The sequence below is a fragment of the Capra hircus genome, chromosome 2, assembly GCF_001704415.2.
Source record: "Capra hircus breed San Clemente chromosome 2, ASM170441v1, whole genome shotgun sequence".
NCBI lineage: Eukaryota > Metazoa > Chordata > Mammalia > Artiodactyla > Bovidae > Capra > Capra hircus.
Window position 1 is genome coordinate 32,646,458 of NC_030809.1, and position 18,437 is coordinate 32,664,894.

General features: G+C 39.1%; 1 protein-coding gene across 2 annotated transcripts in view; it reads left to right on the forward strand.

Annotated features, from left to right (window-relative positions):
• Window positions 1-18,437, forward strand: part of ABCA12 (ATP binding cassette subfamily A member 12) — a 209,076-nt gene that overhangs the window by 12,081 nt on the left and 178,558 nt on the right. For both annotated transcript variants that reach the window (XM_018059867.1, XM_018059874.1), the window contains exon 2: window positions 3,848-3,941. In XM_018059867.1, the coding sequence (XP_017915356.1) occupies window positions 3,848-3,941 (94 nt within the window). The remainder of the gene's footprint in view (window positions 1-3,847; window positions 3,942-18,437) is intronic.

Genomic DNA, 18,437 nt, shown 5'->3' on the forward strand with positions numbered 1-18,437 from the left:
CTGTCCTTTATCGAGCCCATCTTTGCATGAAATGTTCCCTTGGTATCTCTAATTTTCTTAAAGAGATCTCTAGTCTTTCCCATTCTGTTGTTTTCCTCTATGCTTTTGCATTGATCGCTGAAGAAGGCTTTCTTATCTCTCCTTGCTATTCTTTGGAACTCTGCATTCAAATGGGTATCTTTCCTAGTCTCCTTTGCTTTTTGCTTCTCTTCTTTTCACAGCTATTTGTAAGGCCTCCTGAGACAGCCATTTTGCTTTTTTGCATTTCTTTTCCATGGGGATGGTCTTGATCCCTGTCTCCTGTACAGTGTCACGAACCTCATTCCATAGTTCATCAGGCACTCTATCTATCAGATTTAGGCCCTTAAGTCTATTTCTCACTTCCACTATATAATCATAAGGGATTTGATTTAGGTCATACCTGAATGGTCTAGCGGTTTTCCCTACTTTCTTCAATTTAAGTCTGAATTTGGTCATAAGGAGTTCATGATCTAAGCCACAGTCAGCTCCCAGTCTTGTTTTTGCTGACTGTATAGAGCTTCTCCACCTTTGGCTGCAAAGAATATAATCAGTCTGATTTCGGTGTTGACTATCTGGTGATGTCCACATGTAGAGTCTTCTCTTGTGTTGTTGGGAGAGGGTGTTTGCTATGACCAGTGCATTTTCTTGACAAAACTCTATTAGTCTTTGCCCTGCTTCATTCCTCATTCCAAGGCCAAATTTGCCTGTTACTCCAGGTGTTTCTTGACTTCCTACTTTTGCATTCCAGTCCCCTGTAATGAAAAGGACATCTTTTTTGGGGTGTTAGTTCTAAAAGGTCTTGTAGGTCTTCATAGAACCATTCAACTTCAGCTTCTTCAGCATTACTGGTTGGGGTACACTTGGATTACTGTGATATTGAATGGTTTGCCTTGGAAACAAACAGAGATCATTCTGTCGTTTTTGAGATTGCATCCAAGTACTGCATTTCAGACTCTTTTGTTGACTGTGATGGCTACTCCATTTCTTCTGAGGGATTCCTGCCCGCAGTAGTAGATATAATGGTCATCTGAGTTAAATTCACCCATTCCACTCCATTGTAGTTCGCTGATTCCTAGAATGTCGACGTTCACTCTTGCCATCTCTTGTTTGACCACTTCCAATTTGCCTTGATTCATGGACCTGACATTCCAGGTTCCTATGCAATATTGCTCTTTATAGCATCAGACCTTGTTTATATCACCAGTCACATCCACAGCTGGGTATTGTTTTTGCTTTGGCTCCATCCCTTCATTCTTTCTGGAGTTATTTCTCCACTGATCTCCAGTAGCATATTGGGCACCTACTGACCTGGGGAGTTCCTCTTTCAGTATCCTATCATTTTGCCTTTTCATACTGTTCATGGGGTTCCCAAGGCAAGAATACTGAAGTGGTTTGCCATTCCCTTCTCCAGTGGTCCACATTCTGTCAGACCTCTCCACTATGACCCACCGTCTTGGGTTGCCCCCGCAGACATGGCTTTGTTTCATTGAGTTAGACAAGACTGTGGTCCTAGTGTGATTAGATTGACTAGTTTTCTGTGAGTATGGTTTCAGTGTGTCTGCCCTCTGATGCCCTCTTGCAACACCTACCATCTTACTTGGGTTTCTCTTACCTTGGGTGTGGGGTATCTCTTCACGGCTGCTCCAGCAAAGTGCAGCCGCTGCTCCTTACCTTGGATGAAGGGTATCTTCTCACCACCACCCTTCCTGACCTTCAACATGGGATGGCTCCTCTGTGCCCTCCTGGGCCAGCGCAGCCACCTCTCCTTGGACGTGTGTTGTTCTTCCCAGCCACTGCCCCTGGCCTCGGGTGTGGGGTGGCTCTTCCTGGCTGCCGACCTTATATAGCATTAAATAAATAAAGGTGAATCCATGACAATTCTAATTGAAATTCTATGATGAGTATAAACAGTACTTTGAAGTATCTGTAACAGCACTAATATGATTTGAAAATATCTGTGGTTTCTATAGGTGACAAGGTCACAGGTGCTTCTAATAATCTTGTAGTTCCTAGCCTACATTTGTCATTAATGGAAATACTACATTAATTTCCATTAATGGAAATATTATTTCAGTCATAAGCAGGAGAAATTAAAAATATAATTTTTTTTTCCATCCAAGTTTACAGATGCCCAGAATTCTGTTCAGTAGGTGAGCTCAAAGGAACTTTCCAGCAAAAACATTCCAGCACTAAACAGTTCTGCTAGTTCAGTGGGGTAAGATGCATTTAGAATCACTCTATTCCAAAAGTGGTCCATGGACCACAGCAACAGCAGCACATACCTGGAGCTTGTTAGAAAGAAATAAAGTATCTCTAGCCAGCCTTAGATCTACTGAATCTGAATCTGTGTGTTTACAAGATCCTTAGGTGATTTTCCATGCATATTAATGCTTGAGAAACACTGCTGTAGCTGTGAGCCTGTCTACAAGCTTTTACATTGTGGTTAAACTTAGTACCTTAGGATTGACAGTCAACTTGCCCCATTTTTCAAAACGGCCCTTAAACCCAGAGCCTAAGAATTTGGTGACATATCTGCCAGAAAGGAGGTCAATGCTAACGGAGACACATGGAGATTTTCATGGAAAATTTAGGTTGAACATTACTTAAGGATTGGTAGTTGAATGGGTCTAGATTGTTTTGGAGAACTGAAGAGCCCCAGGCAGTACATCGAAATTTGGCAGAAGCACATCATCTCTGAAAAATGGGGGAGGAATGAATTATGCATCTGACTGCATAATCAGAAACATAGTTCAAGTTTGACTTACAGAAAAATGTTCTGTGTGGTTTGGTTCGAGTACTCTAACTGCTTGCATATCACAGTTAATGTTCTTGTGAAAAGAAAAGTGGAAATCACTCAGTTGTGTCTGACTCTTTGTGATCCCATGGACTATACAGTCCATGGAATTATCCAGGCCAGAATACTGGAGTGAGTAGACTTTCCATTCTCCAGGGGATCTTCCAAACCTAGGGATCAAACTCAGGTCTCCCACATTGTGAACGGATTTTTTACCAGCTGAGCTACAAGGGAAGCCCAAGAATACTGGAGTGGGTAGGCTATCCCTTCTCCAGGGCATCTTCCCAACCTAAGGATCGAACTCAGGTCTCCTGCGTTACAGGCAGATTCTTTACCAACTGAGTTATCTTGTGAATACATGTTTTTCACTGCTCTGGAACCAACTTTATAGGTATGTAAAATATTAAGCTGATGGTGTCTTATGAACTGAATCATGTTTACATGGGGAGGAAAGCTGCTCCTTAAGTGTCTTACAGTGAAATTCTCTAACAGAAATTTCTCTAACATTCATTGAGGGCTTCCCTGGTGGCTCAGCAATCATTCATTCACTTGTTCAATAATATTTATTGAGTCATTATCCAATGTCACAAACGAATCTTTATACCTGGGCTTAGCATGCTAATACTGGAAGTGGTAATTTATGTCTTGGTAGAAATCAGGTTGGGTTTTGTATGCCTTGTTTGTCATGTTAAGCCTTATTCAACAAATAACTGGGAAGCTCTAAAAGATTTTCAAGTTAGGAATTTCCTGATCATACTTGACTTTTAAGATAATCATTCTTGGGGTAGTTAAGAAAGGTCATTGGAAAGCAGGCTTCAGAAGATCATTTTAAGGTTTTAAACCTGGAAAATTCCTTCTTGCATTTATTTCAAGGTCTCTTACATTAAAAAAAATCTCATTCCTTTCTTATTAATAACATTTATAGGCAAATATCTAGCTTGTATTGGAATTTTGTAGAAAAAAATGTACTTGTTGTCAGATGTTTTGGTTTAGCAATATAATTAACATTTTTTTTCTATCATTACTTTGCAGCTTTGGACACTTGTCTTGATTTTATGGCCAGTTATGATTTTCATAATTTTGGCTATTACCCGGACCAAATTTCCTCCAAGACCAAAGCCAACTTGTAAGTAAATAACATTTATTTCTCTAACTTTTGGATTCTGGTTAAAATTTATTTTGCTACCACTTCAGTGCTTTATTCTAAAATCCATTTTTTAAAGTAATTTTTCCAATTGGAAATATCAATATTTGTATAAATACTTAATATGTCTTTTCCTCAGTCTTCTGAATTAAAAGAGTAAGGAGTTGAGCCTGTACCGTTTATCTAGAAACATATAATATGTAGAAGCCAGAATATATTTTAATCTTTATAAAATTTTAAATCACTTATCATTTGTCACAGATAACTCATAAATATCACCATGTTGTATGCAACACAAACAGACAGCCATCTCAAGCTAGATCATCCTTTGCTTTTGTATCATGGGAGAAGCCACAGACTGGAATTTAATCAACTGAATGATGAAATCCAGAGCATTATAAAAATCTCATCTCTCTTCTGGGCTAATATTTGAATGGTGCATATGTATCAAAACATTTAGTTTAAAAGAAAATTGTTTTCCAATTAATACTGGTTAGTTACATTTAATAATTACCAAGTTAAATGGCACAGTGCCCAACTCAGTTCATGATTTCTTTTGGATCTTGGATGAAACGTGGAAGAGATTCAGAAAAGTCTTCAGAATTGAGCAGGATGAGCTTTTAACCCCGCAGATTTGACCAAGGTTGTTCTTACTTTCGGAGAAGGCAATGGCACCCCACTCCAGTACTCTTGCCTGGAAAATCCCATGGACGGAGGAGCCTGGTGGGCTGCAGTCCATGCGGTTGCTGTGGGTCTGGCACAACTGAGCAACTTCACTTTCACTTTTCACTTTCATGCATTGGAGAAGGAAATGGCAACCCACTCCAGTGTTCTTGCCTGGAGAATCCCAGGGATGGGGGAGCCTGGTGGGCTGCCCTCTATGGGGTTGCACAGAGTCGGACACGACTGAAGTGACTTAGCAGCAGCAGCAGTTCTTACTTTTGTTTTTAAACTTTGGAGTCAGTTTCTTGGAGAGGAGTAAAGTCAAGTCAGATGTCTCATGTTTCACAAAGCAGCCATCTCCTAAAAAGCTTGTACATAAGATTTCTGAGAAATCAAATTGCATTTCAGATAAATTATGGTAACTCACCAAATAAAAGAATACTGTGCTGAATTATTTGTAAAGAGAATAATGAGCTAGTGGCTTTTAAAAATAAGTACAGTGCTTTTCAATCACCTGGTCTTATGAAGATGAGAGCCATGGTGGAATCTATTTGAATTATACACAATATGATAATTCAAAAGAAAATATTGATTCAGTTAGTGTGAAGCATTTAAACTCTTGGTGCTAGAATAAATAATTCCTTACATTCGAATTGCACTTAATCATTTCTAAAGGACTTTTGCACAAATTGTTACGTAGAGTTATTGATGAGATTTTATTAGGTTGTTTATAAAAACATTATAATTTTATTTTCTTCATATTGTGCATATATTAGTTCCTTATAACAGATTTATTCCATTGCATACTGTTGGAAGGGCTTCCCTGGTGGCTCAGATGGTAAAGAATCCACCTGCCATGTGGGAAATCTGGGTTTGATCCCTGGATTAGGAAGATCCCCTGGAAGAGGACATAGCAGCCTGGAGAATCCCCACAGACAGATGAGCCCGGCAGGCTACAGTCCATGGGGTCGCAAAGAGTCCGACACGACTTAGCGACTAAACACAGCACAGTAAGATCTAGTGGAAAAGGAAATGACAACTCACTCCAGTACTCCTGCCTTGAAAATCCCATGGACAGAGGAGCCTACAGACCATGGGGTCACAAGAGTCAGACACGACTTAGGGACTAAACCACCACCACCAATAGAATTTAGAGATTCATGGGGGAAAATCATGGAGAGCATTTATTATCCCACTAACTTATAAAGAAAAGCTTGAAAAAAAAACTATGTGACAAGTGCTTCATAGACCAAATAAAAGGCTGTGCAAAACACACAGTCCAAAAGGAAATGAATAACCATTTTTAACTATGAATCGTTATCATACTCTAATGATAATTGGTTTTGAGGTGATTGTTTGTGGGGAGGAGGGAACAAAATTATAGAAAAAATGAAACATTAAAAGTATTTTTATTGGTCTCTCAGACCTTATAAGACTAAGTAGAAAATAGTCAATTTGTTTTTTATTAGAACTGAATGGGATCCTCTTAATTTACAGATGGGAACACTGGGACCTAAAGATATTTTAATTTGCCAGAATTCAGTCATAAGCAATAAGAGAGAAAGGCCTTAAAAACTACTTTTACTAAATCATTTTCCATGAGATGTGTGGTATTTTATCCTCTTATTAGTGTTAGTTGCTCAGTCGTACCTGACTCTTTGAGACCCCATGGACTGCAGCCCTCTGTCCATGAGATTTTCCAGGCAAGAATACTGGAGTGGGTTGCCATTTCCTTCTCCATAGATTCAAATGTAAAGTATGTCCAAGATTTCAGCTCACCCTATAATCAATAGAGTATAAAATGTAATTTTATCATTGGAGGTACTATTCTGTAGAGTAATGTAGAGAATCTAAAACTGGTATAGATGCAGTTACTTTTTTTCCCCTCCCTTGTTATAGAGAGGGATTAACTTCAAAATGACAGTTTGAATTTAGGTTTTTTAATTCTGTTTTTTCAAATTGTTGTTTTTCTTTGTTTCTTACATCTACTATACCAAAAGATGAAAATGAGCTAGTAATAATTATGATAAATACTTCCTGATTTTCTACTATGTAATGGCTGTGTCATTCATTTCACAGTCAAGAAACTCAAGGCACAGAGCGATGAAGTAACTCATCCAAGATTGCACAGTTAATAAGTGGTGGTGTCAGAATTTGAACCCAGACACTCTGGTTCCAGAATATGGTTTTAAGCTTGTGGATTGGCATTTTTTACATCTAGTAGTCAGTACTAATTTTTTCATGTTTCAATTAGTTAGCTTTTACAAAGGTAGACTAAAAATTAGAAATTAGGGATATAAATTCCTTCTCCATCTCTCTCATGAAATGTAAAAATATGGAAAAGAAGATTCTGAGGTATGTATAGTTTTTAATGTGAAATGCTGCCTCTGTTTGACAAATTCTGCATGAATCATTGCAGTTCTAGTATCACAGAAATCAACTCCTGCTTCGCAAATTAAAAGTCCTCTTCAGGCTACAGTGACTTCCTCAGTACTAGTTGGGCAATAGAGAAACGAGGATGAAACTCCAGACTACACCCCAGTTGAAACTCAGCTATGGTGAAAATGGGAGTTGTCATCCCGTGGGCATCTTCTGCTCCCAGATTAGCCAGGCAGGTATGTAGGACTGATAAATCATTCAGAGTAAATATCATCAACTCAAAGGACTCCCTCCATAGTCTTTCTGACTGAGGGCTCTGGAGAAGACTGGGTTTCTGGTGAGTAAGGGAGCTGCTGCAGTCCCTGCTGTGGTGATCGCCAGACAGGAGGAAAATGCGTACTTTCAGCATCATCTGCCTTTACTTACTCCCTTCTGCACTGCCACCAACAGCTTAGGTAACTTGCTCATGCAAATAATAAGTTCCAAGTAAAGAAAACTTTCCATAGGCTGGCAGGAGTCCCAGATGCTTCTTGTTCACATGGAGAAGAAATGGGCTAAGGCGCCAAGTTTGAAATAGCTCTAACCTCTTGTAATCGCTACAGGCGGTGGCTTGTCAAGAGGCAAACATTAAAGCCAAAATGTTATGCTTAGGGAGCAAAAGCAAACAAAACAAAACCAAACTCCCAAATCACATTTAGGCTAAGTCAAGCTATAATGTGCAGTGAGTTACTTCTGTCTCCCTTTAATACGTACATTCGCATGAAAGGGCAGGCAAACAGTTCCTCATCAGTGAGGAGCCCACTGCTTTTCAAGAGTAGTAAGACCCTGCCATAGTGAGATAAGTGGTCTTCAAAAAAAAAATGTAGTCTTGCCAACAAAAAGACACATTTTTATGAAGTTAATGAGAAGCATTATTTTCCTAGTGGAAATATCACTGAAAGCATGATGGAAATTCTACAAATATGATCATGAGATGAATGAAACTCCCACTGTCTCAAGACTATCAGTTTCGAATATCCCTGCCCCCTCAGAAGAGAAGAAGCCCAACCCATCCCACATCTAGAGACAGGGACTGTTGGAAGGCAAGGGAAAGTGCCAACTGGAATGATATCCAAACTTGTGTTATCAGAGGGTGATATTGATTCCACCCATCCCGATGTGACTCAGTAGCTTTGGGAAAATGCAAGGTCATCATTCCTACCGTGTCTTTTGGTTTCCAAAGCATACTTTTTGCCTTCATGAATGTGATAAAAATAATAATTAGAGTAAACTTTTATTGACAACATCAGCAAGTACCTTGCTAAGTTCTTTGCATGGATTTCCTGAATTAATACTTAACATCATCTCCTTGAATATGACTATTCCTATTTTAAAGATAAGCAAGGCATAGAAATGTTAAGTAATTTACTAATGTTCACATAGTTACTATGTGCCTGAGCCTTCATTTTAACCACAGTTCCCTCCCTTCTCCCAGCCCACACAGTGGGTTTTTCCAGGTTACAAAGGCCGACAATAGCAATCCTAAAGTTTGACTCATTAGAGTTTACAACCTCTCCATTTTCTTCTTCATACCACCTGTTAGTACTATCAGAGATAGAACATGGTTGTAAAAGTGAACTCAATTTGTCCACGGCTCTAGGGAAAAAATGTAAGAAGAAAGACTGGAATTATTGATTAATTGGCAGTTTTTGGGATACATGGGTGTTGTTATACTTTTGGGATCTGAATTGGTAAGAGGAAAGAGCTTATGAGGGCTCTCACTGATGAAGGCTGTGAAGGCCAAAGAAGTGAGGTTTTTATCTGGCCCTGTTCTTACTGCTGACTTTTTGTGTGGTGTGTTTTTATGAAATAAAGACAAGTGCATGAGGACAGAATTCCAGGGTGTATCATGCTCCCCATAACACTGATGATTTAATAGTAATAGTTGAGGGACCTACAGTAAACAATATGCTTTTCTATGTTGCTTGGCTGAAATTAATGTAGGCTTTGTTCTGGGAAGCTCAGAACTCATCATCATTCATCTTCTGCTGAGGCTTGCCCCATCCAATTTCTCCATTCTCAGGTGTGCCAGCCACACTAGGCTGTCTCTCAGGTTAGAACCATCTGAGTCATCTTGACTCCTCCCTTTACTTCACCTCTCCAAACCACTATCCTTCAGTTCAGAACCCATCTTGTGAAATGCATCCTGGAGTTATCCCTTCCCTTCCATCCTTCCTGCCACCCTTTGGTTCAAGATCTCATTGTTTCATGCCTGGATTTCTTCAAAAGGTGTTTTTTGTTTTGCTTTGTGTTTTTCAGGGGTTGTATCTCTGGAAGCACTGCCTCTAACACTTCCCACATTTTGTCATCAGATATATCCCTAAAATATTCTTCAGGTCAATCAAGTTTCAACTCTTGTTTGTTTCACTTTCAAGACCTTCATAATCAGGATTCATCCAACTTTCTGTTTTTTCTGTGGGGCAGTACATTGCGTGTGCTTAAAGAAACCGTGTCTGAAAGTCTTCTGCATGTCCCATGTTCATAGCTCCTCCTCATCATCTATTAAATGACAAGCTCCCATCTATGGCCTACTTTTTCACCTTCCTGACCATTCAAACTACAGCTATTTCTCCTTTATGTCTTTCTCGTGAATGTATTAGCTAGTAGTGGTTTTTGAATGACTTATACTTAATCTTGACTCACTGGACAGATAGTACATGTATAGCAGAAATCATATCATAGCTTCAAATTCTTCTCAGATACAGCATAATTCCCAACATAGGGAACAAAATAGGAGTGCAATATATTGGTCAGAATTTGATAGTTTGTAAAATTGATATGGATGCTTGGATTACAAAACTCACCCAGAGATGGATAATAATAAAAAAATTATCATTGTAAATCAGGTGAGTTAAGGACAAGAAGTTAACTTGTTTAGGGTTTGATTTTTACTTCTCTCCAAATAAATATGACCGTGCTATCAAAAATGTCTATATGGTTATATTAGGAAAAGAAAATAGATATAAAGCTCTGTCACTCCTCCCCAGGTAGATTCACCTGGGAATTTCCTTCACAAATTAATAAGTCCTTGTGAATGCATACAAGAAATTTTTGTGTGGGAGAGATTTACAGTCTACTTCTTGCTTAAGGTCCATAAAATGTTGGAACAGTTTTTGAATTTCAAAGCCAGAGTCCTGTCGTTTACTTCTTCCATCTGTAAATCAGTAGTTAACATTTTTTTTGAAACATTACTGACCCTTTAGATGGTAATACGGAGATAAATTCTGGAAATTCATAGACACTGAGTCTGAGATTAGTCTGTGAGTGTGCTTTTGGTATTCGGGCAGATCGTGTGGAGCAGAAGGAAGGGGGAAGTGAATACAGCCCCACGACTCTGTGCACAGGGCCGGCCTCAGCTCCTGCTGGCAGTGGCCCATCTCTCTGACTTGGAATTCTGCCAGTCTCTCACACAGTGCAGATGCACACCCTAATGCTACATAACATGACAAAAGGATTTCTCAACTAATCCCCTCTAAGGCTTGGTACCCAGAGTTGCTCCAGAGAACCGGAAATACCTTCAAGTACAGTAACAATTTAACAAGTAGAAAGATAAAGAGTAAAGAATAGCTGTTGATTGCACAGTGGAAGAAGTGAGGAGGAGGAGGAGATTTGTTTTTTCTGGTCATTTCACACCAGCCCTACTTTTGATGATTCACCTGAAAATCTTCCCAGAGTTATTGCCTCAATGAAAGGTGGCTCTGGGAGCCACATGTCTTCTTTTTCACTCCTTTCCCCTTTTCTCCCCTTTTTTTCTGGACCAGAGGAATTCCTATTATGATCACATAGGGACCTCAAATATCCAAGCCTGTATGATAAATACAAATAAACAAATGATTTCTGATAAAATTCTTACAAGTATAGTAATGTCATTTGCCGAGGTGACTACTATCAGTTGATGTTTCCATTATACCCTTGAAGCTCAGAGCCTGAGTTAACAAAGTGATTTCAGCCAATTGTTTGCACTTGTCAGAGGGTATCAAGCCCACACACAGGCTCACAGGTGAGGGTCTGGCTTCATGGTTGGCTGATTGTGTGTTTTCCTGAGTGACTGCTTTATTAAACCTTCCTTTAAGCATCACCCAGGAAACCTGGCTTACCAAACCTTGTTCATTTTTATACTACTCTCACTATTCAAAATTTTCTCATTCTCTTTGATTAGGTCATATCATGTCCTTTGCTTAGATAAATGAACCAGTGTATTTTTAGAGTGAAAGTATCTCTCATGGAAGAAATGTCACAGCATACAATATTGTCTTGTCTCAGGTCAGTTAGAATCTCATTGTGGGTTAGAATTAGAGTGACTTAGGGACTTCCCTGGTGGCTCAGATGGTAAAGCGTCTGTCTACAATGCGGGAGGCCCAGGTTCGAGCCCTGGATTGGGAAGATCCCCTGGAGAAGGAAATGGCAACCCACTCCAGTATTCTTGCCTGGAAAATCCCATGGACAGAGGAGCCTGGCAGGCTGCAGTCTATGAGGTCGCAAAGAGTCGGACACGACTGAGTGACTTCACTTCACTTCAATAGTATTTTCACATTTAGAAAATAAAATCTTTATTTCAATTATATATTTACATATTTATACCTATATGTAAAATCATTACTATTGTAAGAGGCAATGTAGGGGCTTAGAGCACAGACTAGAGATCCAAACTGTCTGGATTCAACCACAAGCTTTGAGTAAATCTCTTGGATACTTGGAGCCTTATTTTCCATATCTGTATATTGAAGTTAATGACAGCACCTACTTTACAGAGTTGTGAGAATTAAATGAATTAATACTTGTTAAATACTTAGAAAAGTTCCTGGGACATAATAAGAGCTACATTAGTGTTGGATGTTATTTTTATATTATTTATGATATAAAATATTGTTTATATTTTAATATATATAGTATAATATCAATAATTGAGTATCATTGAGACAATCTAGTTTTTCATTATTTGACTGATAAAGAAACCAGCTCAGAAAATTTAAGAGCTAATTAAAGTTTTACATTTATTCTTCATATTGTCACATATTTAAAATGTATCTCTTATGTCTGTGCTGATCCAAAACATCATGAGGACTCAGAGCAAAAAGTTTGCACCAGGCTATACATTAGGAACTATAATCAATAAATATAAATGCAATAAATTCCACAGTGGAGCTAGGACCAAGACCAGAAGCAGCAGAGAAGATGGAGTCCAGAAAATTTTACCTGGAATCAAGGCTGGGGCTACAAGGAGGCATATCCAAGGCAAAATTTGAAAGATTAACAATAACTCATTAATCAAGTTCAGTCATATTTTATATTCTAAAATATCAATTATTTTTAAAATTCTGTATACAGAATACCAAAATTTTAAATAAAAACAAGGTCAATATTACTGCTCTTTCTTTTTCCTTAGGCTCCAGTGTGGCTCATATAGCACTACCTGGGGTACCAGGAAAGGCTTCATAAGAATATCTGATGTCTTAGCATGGCTCTTGAGTAATGAGTAGGAGTTTGTCAACTAGACAGTGTCTTTGCATTCCTAACAGAGAGTGGTCAACATGAGTGAGGGCACAGGACATGAAAGCGTTACATGTGCCAGGAATTTGGAGTTTGCTTTGTCTGAAAAAAAGAGAATGTTTATTGTGAGCATTGGGAGATGAGGCTTTTTGGTCAATATTTAAAATATTGGACTTTATTTTGAAGAAGATGAACTTTTTAGTAGATTACTTTTGTTTAAATGTATTTTTTTTCTGACCATAGAAATACACACTTACTATTTAAAATTTAGTAGCATAAGTATTAATGTCTCAGAAACAAGTAACACATAAGTTTCCTTCTAAAGATAACCATTGTTAACAGTTCAGCATACTTTTTCTTATACTTTTTTCTATGCATGTAACATAAAAATGTACACACAACTAAAATCTGAACATTGGGATCAGGAAACATTTTAGAAAAAGCTCCTGCAGCAGAATGAAAGATGGTTTAGTACAAACTGGTAAGTGGTTTGAGCAGAGTTCTGGTTCTAAAACTCGCACTTCACTTTTCATTTTCATGATCTCTTGATTGCCCTGGAAATGGTAAATTTTTAAACACCTCCTCCTTCAATTCCTCACTTTCTTCCCAGATTTTCAAATCCAGATTTCTTTAGACATTCCATGGGATCGATAAGAGTTGGACATGACTGAACAACTAAACCACCATCACCACTCTTTATAATATGGAGGTTTTCCATGCACAACTAGCTATAATCCTCTAATTTTATAGTCTCCAGATGAGACTAACACAATTTAGGGCAACTCTGGGGAGTGGAATTATAGCTAAAGAGAAAATGATATAGGAATCACAATACTGACAGTAGTTTTTCTTATCTTTTCTCTACCTTCATGATTTGCAAACAGATACCCTTAACTACTCTACCTTAATCAAAATCATCTAAAGACACTTGATGAAAGATGTAGGTTTCAGGGGGTTGACTCTAGGCTTTCTGAATTGTCACCCGGTGATGGTGATGGAGAATGTGGTAGAAATGATGAGGTGATGAGGTGCCGAGTGTGGTGACTTGGGGTGGTGTTGGGGACCTGACAGTTTAAAGGACTCCTTAGATGATTCTTATGCAACCCAATGTTTGAGAGCTATCTTTTCCTTTCTTTTTAATTATCTTTTCTTATTTTAAGTCAGTTGCATTTTCTACTAGCTCCCTGCTACTAAAGTGAATCAAAAAATGAATTTAATTCTTTGTGTAATCTTAAAGAAGAATCTGCTTTCACCTTCAGTTATCTTGCAGCCATTCCCAACATTTTCTGCCTCATTTTAGCATTGAATCTCTTGCTGCAATCCTAAAGATGTGCACAGGTTTACCACTTTTCATGTCTCATGTTGGAGACAGCATTTTCAGGACAGTTGAAGAGAAGGCCTCATCTCAGAGAGTACTGTCTGATTGGTGGCTAAGGAAGGAAGTACTCATAATTTCCTGAAGTTTTCTGCACAGGTGTTTCTCCAAGATGATTTCATGGTTAAGTTACATACCCTGGGGAATCCAGTTTCACTTAAACAAGTGCTTCACACTGTAACACTGCAACACTGTGCTGCTAGTTTCATGATATTAGGAGAATGAGAAAACTGTCCCAAAAGTTGTTTCATTGTTTTGAAATTGCTGCCTTCTGTGGAGATGATACAAAAATGTTTCTGGAGATTCATATTCTACATGGCATGCCTACATCTGTAACAAGCAGGTCGCTGTTGTTCAGTCGCCAATTGTGTCCGATTCTTTACAACTCCATGGATGTAGCAAGCCAGGCTTCCCTGTCCCTCACCGTCTCCCAAAGTTTACCCAAGTTCATGTTCATTGAGTCGGTGATGCCATCTCAACCTATGTCGTCCTCTTCTTCTGCCCTCAGTCTTTCCCAGCATCAGGGTCTTTTCTAATGAACCAGCTGTTCACATCAGGTGGCCAAAGTACTGAAGTTTCAGCATCAGTCCTTCAAATGAGTATACAGATTGATTTCTTGTAGGATTGACTGATTTGGCCAAAGTAGAGTGCTAAAGAGTAGAGGAGATCAACTTGGGAGTCATTCAATCATGTAAGGTTTGTGGTTTGTTTTTTTTCTTTTAACATTCAAATTTTCCTGGGTCACACTCAACTCTTTTTTTTTTTTTAATAACTTTTTATTTTGTGTTGAGTATAGCCAATTAATAATGCTATGATAGTTTCAGAGGAACAGCAAAGGGACTCAGCAATACATATGCATGCTCAGTCATTTAGTCCCATTCAACTCTTTGAGACCCCATGTACTGTAGCCTGCCAGGCTCCTCTGTCCATGGGATCATTCAGGCAAGAATACTGGAGTGAGTTGCCATTTCCTCCTCCAGGGGACCTTTCCAACCCAGGTTGGAACCTGCGTCTCCTGCATCTCTTGCATTGACAGGCAGATTCTTTTTTTTTATTTTATTATTATTATTATTTTTACTTTACAATATTGTATGGTGTCGCAGCACTGTTTATAATAGCCAGGACATGGAAGCAACCTACATGTCCATCAGCAGATGAATGGATAAGAAAACTGTGGTGCATATACACAGTGGATTATTCAGCCGTTAAAAAGAATACATTTGAATCAGGCAGATTCTTTATCACTATGCCACCTGGGAAGCCCAGCCATACATATACATGTATCCATTCTTCTCCAAACTCCTCTCGCATCCAGCCTGCCACATACACTGAGCAGAGTTCCATGTGCTATGCCGTAGTCCTTGTTGATTATCCGACAATCATGTACGGTTTTTAATACTAGACTTAGGAGTTTGGATATTTTTCTGTAGTAATAGAAGCCTTGTGAAAGTGAAAATCACTCAGTCATGTCCTACTCTTTATAATCCCATGAACTATACAGTCTGTGGAATGAATTCTACAGGCCAGAATCCTGGAGTAGGTAGCCTTTCCCTTCCCCAGGGGATCTTCCCAGCCCAGGGATAGAACCCAGGTATCCTGCATTGCAAGGGGATTCTTTACCAGCTGAGCCATAAGGGAATCTCAAGAATACTGGAATGGGTAGCCTATCCCTCTCCAGCAGATCTTCCCGATCCAGGAATCGAACAGGGGTCTCTTGCATTGCAGGCGGATTCTTTACCAACTGAGCTATCAGGAAATTGTGAGGAGGTATTTAATTTTTCTTTTTCCAATACAGAAGTTTCACTTAAGGGAAGTTTGAAAGATTTTCTGCTATAATTGTTTATCTTCATCCAGGTGTTTCTATCACAGGCTGTATTAGTTATCTATAACAAATTGCCTCCCCAAACTAGTGGCAACAGCAGTAAATATTTTTTTAATTTATTTATTGGCTGTGTTGAGTCTTTGTTGCTGTGCACAGGCTTTCTCTAGTTGCAGCAAGCAGGGGCTACTCCCTCGTTGTGGTGCCAGGGCTAAGGGCTTCTCATTATAGTGGCTTCTCTTGTTGCAGAGCATGGGCGCTAGGGCATGGGGACTTCAGTGGTCAGACTCCAGAGCGTGGCTCAGTAGTTTGATGCACGGGCTTAGTTGCCTCACAGCATGGCAAATCTTCCTAGACCAGGGACTCAAACTCGTTTCTCGTACACTGCAAGGCGGATTCTTTACCATTGAACCACCGGGGAAATCCAACAGCTAACCTTTATTATCTTCTAGTTCCTATGGGTCAGAAATTTTGTTACTACTTAACTTTAAGTAATTACTTAACTTTAAAACAGACTCAGTTTTAGCTTTGAGTCTGTCATGAGATTGCAGTTAAAATTTGGCTAGGGTTGCCTTCACATGACAACTTGACTAGGGCTGGAATGTCTGTTTTCCAGGTAGATTGCTTACCTGACTAACGGGTGGGTACCAACTGTTGATGAGGAGCCTCAGCTTCTGTCTGTAAGTTGTTTCAGCGTCCTCTTGACATGGCAGCCGCTCCACCAGACCAAGCAATGAAAGAGACAGTCAAGTGAAAGCTGCCCTTTTTGTCACCTATCCTGGGAAGCCTCAGAGCATATTATCTACCAAGTTCTATTCGTTAGAAACAAGTCACTAAGTCTGACACATATTCAGGGGCAAAGGAATTAGGTTCTGCCTTTTGAAGGAAAGAGTGTCAAATATTCTGTGAACACATTTAAAGACCATCACGTGGAATAGCAAGAGCCAGTGGGACAATAATAACATGCACTAGACATGCTTGAAATATCCAGCCCCATCATGGCAGAGTCCTCATCTGCTGGAGGCTATGCTGCATTCCTTGCACCTGGCACAGATGTCCGCACATGGAAGCTTCATTAAATATTTTTTGAACTGTTGATTTTGAAAGGTTGTTGTTGAATCATTACGCCGGGATTCTTGGCCCCTGGAGGAGAAGAATTCAATCCGGGGCCAGAGATGAGGCTTGATCGCTCAGAGCTTTTGTGTAATAAAGTTTTAATTAAGTATAAAGGAGATAGAGAAAGCTTCTGACATAGACATCAGAAGGGGGTAGAAAGAGTACCCCCTTGCTAGTGTTAACAATGGAGTTATATACTCTCCAAAGAATGTCTGGAGGTTGTAAAGACCTCATCAGACCTACTCCCATATTTTAAGATAACAGAAGTAGCCAGAAGGTTTAATCCAGAGACTGTCCTCAGGCAGAATACATTGTTGTTATATAATCCTTGTAAAGAGCAGGTCTACTCCCATAATTTACAGAATTAGCCAAAAGGTTTAATCCAGAGACTGTCCTCAGGCAGAATACATTGTTGTTATATAATCCTAAGGAATGTAGGGAAGGAAAAAAGTTTGTCCTTTCTTCCTCCTTGAGAATTCCAGACCCCTCTCTCCTTGGGGACCCCTAGACTTCTTATCAACCTGCCTAGGAAATGACTTTCTCAATGTTTTGTAGATGAAGATATTCATTGTCAGATGTTTCAGTGACAGATCTCACTAAGTAAGTGTTGAAGCCAAGATGTAATTTGATCTTACTACTCAGTTTCTCTTTCTACTCACCTTGCTATCTGTCAAACAGAATCACTCATCTCTATTAGAAACACTCACTTTGCTCTTGGCAAAGCTAACAGAATCACTGTCTGGAATATTGCAGGGCATTTAGTAGTTACCCAACAAATATTTGTTGAACGAATGAACAAATTTGGTACAATAATACATGAAGACTTGAAATATGAAAAAATCCATTCAGATTTAATTACAAGTCAAAGAAAGACCGGGGAGAACAGGCCAAAATACTTGTTTCTTGTGCAGGTTATTATTTTATCATATTCGTTGAAAGGACATCTTGTATAAAGGGTAGAAGTTATAGATATAAAAATTATAGGAGATATGGAACTCCAGGATTCTGTGTAGAATAAACTTTGTATCATTGTGCCAATATTTTGGATACAGTCTTTTAAGAGTGAAAGTAGATTAGAGGGGAGAAATAAGTGTAGTTCAACTGGAGTTTCTCTCCTATGAATAGTACTATGCTTTGATATTTAACCCACAGACAAAGGGAAACAAATGAATCCCAGAACAATATGGCATACCTAAGCCCTCATACGCCTCTCTACAGAACTCTAACACTATATACTGTGGCAAAATTTTGTACCAAAATTGAACTCAATCTCCACTGAAAACTTCACCCACCTCCACTGAATCCTGTTACTTTCAATTAGCTGTTTTTAAGATTGCAAGCTTGACTTCCCTAGTGGCTAATTGGTAAAGAATCCACCTGCCAATGCAGGAGACAAGAGTTTGATTCCTTACCAGGAAGATCCCCTGGCAACCCACTCCAGTGTTCTTGTCTGGAAACCCCATGGACAGAGGAGCCTGGCGGGCTGCAGTCCTTGGGGTCACAAAAAGTCAGACATGATTTAGCAACCAAAAAAAAAAAAAAAAAAAAACACCCAAACAAACAAGATTGCATGCTAAGCAGAGCTCTGGAAACCAGG